The 7267-nt window shown below is 40.3% G+C and overlaps 1 protein-coding gene across 1 annotated transcript; it reads left to right on the top strand.

Moving 5' to 3' along the window:
- Positions 1-2773: 2773 nt before the first annotated feature.
- On the top strand, positions 2774-7187 carry LOC142985620 (collagenase-like). Its single transcript, XM_076133903.1, has 6 exons — positions 2774-2989; positions 3568-3696; positions 4254-4392; positions 4761-4859; positions 5562-5761; positions 6199-7187. Exons 1-6 carry the CDS (start codon positions 2798-2800, stop codon positions 6301-6303), a joined length of 864 nt encoding a protein of 287 aa, XP_075990018.1. The 5' UTR covers positions 2774-2797; the 3' UTR covers positions 6304-7187.
- The last annotated feature ends 80 nt before the right edge of the window (positions 7188-7267 follow it).

The raw sequence follows: 7267 nt of genomic DNA, 5'->3' as shown, positions 1-7267 counted from the left end.
ATATGTTTGAAAGGGATAAACATAGTTTTAGTATTTCGTTTTTACGTTTTTTAAATGTAAGATCGTTTTGCCGTACCACGGTGGCGGGGCGCTTGACGGGGGTAGCACATTCAACCGTGACACGGTGGCCGGGCGCTTGAGAGGATAATATTGATTTATCGCGACTTCGTTGAATTTTCTGAATTTTCCCGGGAAATGCGTCATTTTCCCGGGGTAAAAAGTAGCCTATGTCTTTTCTCGGGTATCAAAGTATCTCCATACCAAATTTCATGCAAATTGGTTCAGTAGTTCAGGCGTGATTGAGTAGCAGACAGACAGACAGACAGACAGACAGACAGACAGACAGACAGAGTTACTTTCGCATTTATAATATTAGTATGGAAGTATGGATGTGTGCGTTATGTTCATATAACTCACACTCTCGTCTGATAACAAACTTAAATATTAGTAGGTAACTCAAGCACGAACATTCGACAGTAGTAGGTAGTTCTCTTGTCCCCCAGTCAAATCCCTTTCAACAAAATGGCGGCTGGTGGATAAAGTTGGCGACCCCAGAAACTTGAACTAGTTTTCTACTTTCTCTCTACTTTTCTACATATTAAAAAATATGACCTAAAAATTTCTAAAAATAACTGTTGGTTTAAGAATTCAGGAACTTAGAAGGTAAACAGAAATATTTCGTGTTCAGATGTTCAATTCCCATACTAATTGGCATCGAATTCGATAAGAACACTTTTTTTCAAGTTTTCGTGCTTGTACTGTAATCAGACACCTGATAACACATACTTATATACAAGTAACGTACATACCTATGTATATACTCTTGGTTGGCACCGTCATAGCTGTTCACGGGCTCACGGATGGTCGTGAGCGGGCGACATGAGGGTAAAATGCGATGCACAAAACACTTTGTTCACATTTTCACAACACGATAATGTAAACTACTTATATTAAATCACTTCACAGTTTTCACAAAGAATATAGGGAAATATTGACCGAATAGCGGGTTTAGAGCACCGATCTTAATTTAAAACGAATTTTCTGAATATTTTCTCAAACGACCTTACTCGACCCGTTCGCGTCCCGCCAAAAAACTAATGTGTCAAATAATAATTTTGTCATCCAGAATACAAGATGGCGCCTCGACTTGGCACATGCTCTGCTCTGATCAGCCGTTATAATATTCAGTTTTTTTTTATGAAATTAATAATTTTTTCAATTATAAAATAAAATTAAATATTATTTAAAACTTTTTTCTTTGTTTTATACCTACTTATCCCACGTTAAGTCGTCTCAACATATTTACGTAATCAAAAACAGGTTGATAATAAGAGGTTTGGCTGATGGTTTTACAACCCACCTTGAGAATACTACGTTCAACAGGAAATTAGGACAGTAATAGGGATGCAGATTAAATAAATAACAATCTGCGATATAGGTGGAAACGGACTGTGAGACACTGCAGCTGTGTGGAGAAGGAGTTAATGCAGTGACTCGGGCATATCGAGATCACATGCCTGAATGTTTCTATTCTATGAGATGCATTTAGAGATATCCCTGACCAAACGAATTTTAAGAGACTACATATAATACCTACACTCATAACTAACATCTACCTGTGCCCATCACACAATATTTGTCCTGGTATTTGAACCTATCAAATCGTACGAGTTTATCAAGTATCTAAATATCTGACTCTGTGGTTTAAGCGATAGTTAAAGCGAACTATCGCGAGGTCTTATTCTGGGTACAGACAGATTAGGGCTATTGTTTGTTGAATCGGTCATAACTCAATAGTAAACCGGAGTTTGGTGACGTGTATAGAATATGGCAATAAACCCCAATTACATGGGACTAATTACTAACGAAACTACATTGTTAACGAAACGTGGCTATTTCATGCACCTCTGCCTAAACCGTCTGGCATAAGTCGTTATAATTGTGAGAACTTGTAGGAAAATGACTCAACAACTTCATAGTACTTCAACTCAAGTAATTAAGACGTCAGCTCTTAATATAGTTATTAATAGATACTTTTAATGAAGTGTTATTTATGTTTATTATGAAATAAATTATACTGTCTCACTGTTAGGCTCTCTCGTAATGAAAGAGATGAGCCTAAACCATGCCGTCAAAGGATAATTAAAAATAAATAAATAACTGGTTGTCAATTTATCTATATAAGTATGTATTTAGAAGTATATAAGTATGTTTATCAGTTATTTGGTTACCATTACACAAGCTCTGCTTAGTTCGGAATCAAATGACCGTGTGTGAGTTGTCCAAAAATAGTTATAATACTTATTTTTATTTATTTAAATATCCTTTAGTTGTCTAACACACGGTAATTCTCACCAGATGCACCTATATACCAGTATTTTATTTCCATGGAGCGACTGTCTGACCTCCACAACTCCTGGCTTATAACATCGTGGTATAACCCAGGTAACTCTGTAATAAGGATCACTTGTTCAAACGGTGAAGGAAAACATGGTGATGCAACCTTGCATGCCTGAGAGTTCTTTAGAACAGTTCTTGAAGGTATGCAAAGTCCCCAATAGCATTTAGCCAGCGTGGTGGACTCGAGGCCTAACTCCCTCATTTCGGATGGAGATCCTTGCCTAGCAGTGCGACCTGATTAATTAATTTTACGAAACCAAAATCAAAAAACTAGTTTAAATCAACAGGAAATGTAAACACTTGAGAATTTCTAGATACACTCGAAAACGGTGAAGTCCTCAGCACTTAAAACGACTATATAAGTCTAGAAAATTCTTTTCAAGTTACATTCGTGAAAATGTATTCCGCCATTGTTGTTTTGCTAGCGTTGGTAGCTGCCGCGTGTTGCGAGAATGCGACGGTAGATAGGGCGATAGGTTATCATCAGCGGATAGGGGTGGTTGAGGCTGAAAGGATCAGGATAAGAGAGGCCGTGGGCAACAGGATCGCTGGTGGCTACAGTTCTTATAGTGGAGAACATCCTAATGTGGTAAGCGGGCAGTTTTATTTATCTATACTAATATTATAAAGCTATTCTATCGTATGGTTAGTGGTCAACCTGGTGTCAAAGTTGTTCAAGCCGCCGAAAGGCCTTTGACGTGGCTTAATTACTGTTATCTTATTGAACGAACGACTGTTATCTTAAGTGACAACTACCGGGACTGACTTATTACGTGCCCTCCGAAGCACGGAGACGCTCAGTTCAAATACCACTATGCGGTCACCCATCTATGGAATGACCGCACCAACGGTTGCTTAACCCACAGATCGTTTACCGACCGGTGAGCACAACTGGCTATGATATAGCTGAAAAGTTTGTTTGTTTGAACGCGCTAATCTCAGGAACTACTGGTCCGATTTGATAAATTCTTTCAGTGTTAGATAGCCCATTTATCGAGGAAGGCTATAGGCTATATATCATCACGCTACGGCCAATAGGAGCAGAGTGGCAGTGAAAAATGTTACAAAAACGGGGAAAATTTTGACCCATTCTCTCTTATGTGACGCAAGCGAAATTGCGTTAATCAGCTGGTTATGTATATATGTAATGTATATATTTATTCACAGGCCGGTCTGCTGATCTCTCTCACGACGGGACAAACGTCGTTGTGTGGAGGATCTGTTCTTAACAACCGGAGAGTCTTAACCGCGGCTTCTTGCTGGTATGATGGCTACTCTCAAGCGAGAAATATATTGGTACGTATAACTAAATACATTTAACCATGGCAAAGTACTTTGCATACCTTCAAGAACTGTGCTAAACAACTCTCAGGCTTGCAAGGTTGCATCACGATGTTTTCCTTCACCTTTGGAACAAGTGATCATTATTTCTAATACACACTCACTTGGAAAAGTCATTTATGTGTTGTCACGGGTTCTGAATCCGCCGCTAGTAAAGAAAGAAGTAGTAGGGATTAGGGGACAAGTGTGGTGACCTTTAAACTTGAAAATAGGTTCTATTGAACACATTAAATAATAAAATGGCAACGTCTGCAAAACACAAGCTAGGAGAAAAATATATCATGTAACATTTCAATTTTCCAACAGCCTTCGTGGCACAGTGGTTAAGTTGGTCATCACGCCACTACCCATACATCAAGACGTGAGATTATGGGTTCGATTCCCACAAGGCACAAATATTTGTGCGACCCACACACGGAATTGCCTTTTTTTTGAAAGGGAACCATATAAATGTTGTCAAATTTTTTAAGCGTTGTATTATGTATGTTTGTATTTATTTTGTTTGTATGCAGGTGGTGCTCGGTTCAGTGTACTTGTACTCCGGCGGCACGAGGGTCAACGCTCCGACGATATACAACCATCCCTATTTCAACCCTTATACTGTAGCCAACGATATTGCGGTGCTTACCATACCCTATGTCAGCTACTCCAGTAAGTAACACGTAATCTATACTAATCTATACTAATATTATAATCTATACTAATATTATAAAGCTGAAGAGTTTGTTTGTTTGAACGCGCTAATCTCCATAACTACTTGTCCGATTTGAAAAATTAATTATATATTACATTGCTAGATAGCCCATTTATCGAGGAAGGCTATAAGCTATATATCATCACGCTACGACCAATAGGAGCAGAGTACCGGTAAAAAATGCTACAAAAACGGGGAAAATTTTGACCCATTCTCTTATGTGACGCAAGCGAAGTTGTAAGAAATCATTGTTTCTTGTTTTGTCATATACTAACATACATGGACGGCGTAAATTAAAAAGTTGACTTATATATTTTATTTACAGCTTATATTAAACCCATGGTGTTGCCGTCTGGCTCGCAATTAAATGATGCATTCGTTGGGAGGTCAGCAGAAGCCATCGGCTACGGCAGGACGTCTGATGGTAAGTCTAGTCTATTATATTAGGTCGGGGAAAAAGTCTTTTCGCATTATAGTATGTATGAACTTGTAATACAATCTCTTTGGCTTCAAGAATCATAAATGAGTACACGGTTCATTAGGTTTCTTTCAGTGAGCTTGTGAGGTATTCAAATATCGAGCTTTTTTGTGTAGAGAAAAGATTTTATTACAAGTTCATACATACTTGCGAAAATACTTTTTCCCCGACCTAATATTATATCATATCTTTTTATTTAAAAAAAAAGACGACTCCCGCACTAAGAATTGCTATTGTGTCGCGGGGACTTTTACAAACATACAAACAACGGACACAAAGCACAATCAGACCGGCACAATTATTTGTGGATCGCACAAATAAATTGTTCTGTGTGGGAATCGACCTCCCGACGCAGTGGTATCGGGCTTCGTAAACCACTGTAGCGGATCGCTACATACAGCGACATCTACTGGGACCAGCGCACAACCAATCACCACGCGCAGTGTGACGTCACAAGTCCTGAATCGCGCTATCGAAGTTTGCTCTGCAACTGACTATATATACAAGTTCCCGACTACAACAGTCGGGCAGCCTAGGCCCACCAGGCATGATCACCTCGCCTTGGTCGGAGGATCCTTCGAGTTGGAGGAACATGATCACCTCGTTCCTCCACACCACTGCGTTGGCTAAAAATGTTTTTCTTTCCAGGTTCAGCAATAACTGCAAGCCAGTCTCTCAGGGACGTGTTTCTGTCCGTCATATCAAACGCGTATTGCCAGCAGTACTACGGGTCCACCGTGACTAGTAATGTGATATGTACGAGCGGCTCCGGGGGTCGAGGCCCGTGTGGGGGGGACATGGGAGGACCCCTCATCTTGCGGCGCTATGATGGTTCCAATGATTTACTGGTGAGCTCTCTTCATAAATAACAAAATCAAATCTATACTAATATTATAAAGCTGAAGAGTTTGTTAGGACGCGCTAATCTCAGGAACTACTGGTCCGATTTGAAAAATTCTTTCAGTGTTTTGATAGTCCATTTATCGAGGAAGGCTATCCATATTAATATTATAAATGCGAAAGTAACTCTGTCTGCCTGTCTGTCTGTTACTCAATCACGCCTTAACTACTGGGAATGCATCATTTTCCCGGGGTAAAAAGTAGCCTATGTCCTTTCTCGGGTATCAAAATATCTCCATACCAAATATCATGCAAATTGGTTCAGTAGTTTAGGCGTGATGGAGTAACAGACAGACAGACAGACAAAGTTACTTTCGCATTTATAATATTAGTAAGTAACAGTAAGTAAGTTAGAATAGATTATTTATTTTTATCTTTGTTCCAGATCGGTGTGGTTTCTTTCGGCTCAATAAGAGGATGTCAGGCGGGCGACCCGACCGGTTACACCAGAGTCACTAGCTATGCCAGCTGGATACGAGGGCTTTTGTAAAACAACTGAACAAAGGGCCATTAGCCACCTACACACACTATCGCGCATGAAACAACAACCACGCGGGTGTACGGCTAAGTTATTATGACCGCGCGGTTGGCCGAGTGGTACAAGATCGAAGTAAACGGCTATTAATGTATAATAGAATACGGGAATTAACGCGAACACGCATTTTACCTTAAAATGCTTAAGTTAACGGCGAGTGCAACCTGCGTCAAAACGTTAGGCATTGGTAAAATGCGTGTTCGCGTTAATTCCCGTATTCTATTATACATTAAACATGCAACGCGAGAGTTTAAAAGTTATGATAAACGGCTATTGTCTACATCACCGCGCGGTAACAGAACCGAGAAACCGCGCGGTTGCTCGCGGTTCAAGAACTAGCGCGCGGGTCGGAGCTGTGGTTAAGCAAACCTTGGCGCGGTCATTCCATAGATGGGTGACCGCATAGTGGTATTTGAACAAGGCGTCTCCGTGCTTCGGAGGGCACGTAAAAAGTCGGTCCCGGTTGTTGTCAATTAAGATAACAGTCGTTAAGCCACGTCAAAGGCCTTCGGGCTTGAACAACTTTGACACTAGGTTGACCACTAACCATATGATAACAACAGCAACTTCGATTTTGTACCGCTCGGTTAAAAGTACCGCGCGGCTCCGCGGTATCATATGAACTTAGTATTAAGGGGTAAGGAAAGAGTCATCTGTCCGCGTCCGCGAAGAAAATCGCTCTCTCAGAGCGCGCTGCGCACCCGCGCGTAATACTGTACGATACTAAGAACGTGCGATACAGTGTGTGTGTAAAGGTGGCTACTATATACGAACTACTAATGTCACAATGGTTTTTGAATTATTTTATAAGTATTTTTAATAAATAGAGCATCATACTATGAATTTTTTCTTTTGTTCTACTGTTTATTCATAAATAGAGGCCTCCCGCGACTTCGTCCGCGTGGAAACCCTTCCCGTG

The sequence above is a fragment of the Anticarsia gemmatalis genome, chromosome 30 (genome assembly GCF_050436995.1).
Source record: "Anticarsia gemmatalis isolate Benzon Research Colony breed Stoneville strain chromosome 30, ilAntGemm2 primary, whole genome shotgun sequence".
NCBI classification, from domain to species: Eukaryota; Metazoa; Arthropoda; class Insecta; order Lepidoptera; family Erebidae; genus Anticarsia; species Anticarsia gemmatalis.
Note: the sequence above shows the minus strand (reverse complement) of the source record. Positions and strands in the feature narration are given on the sequence as shown.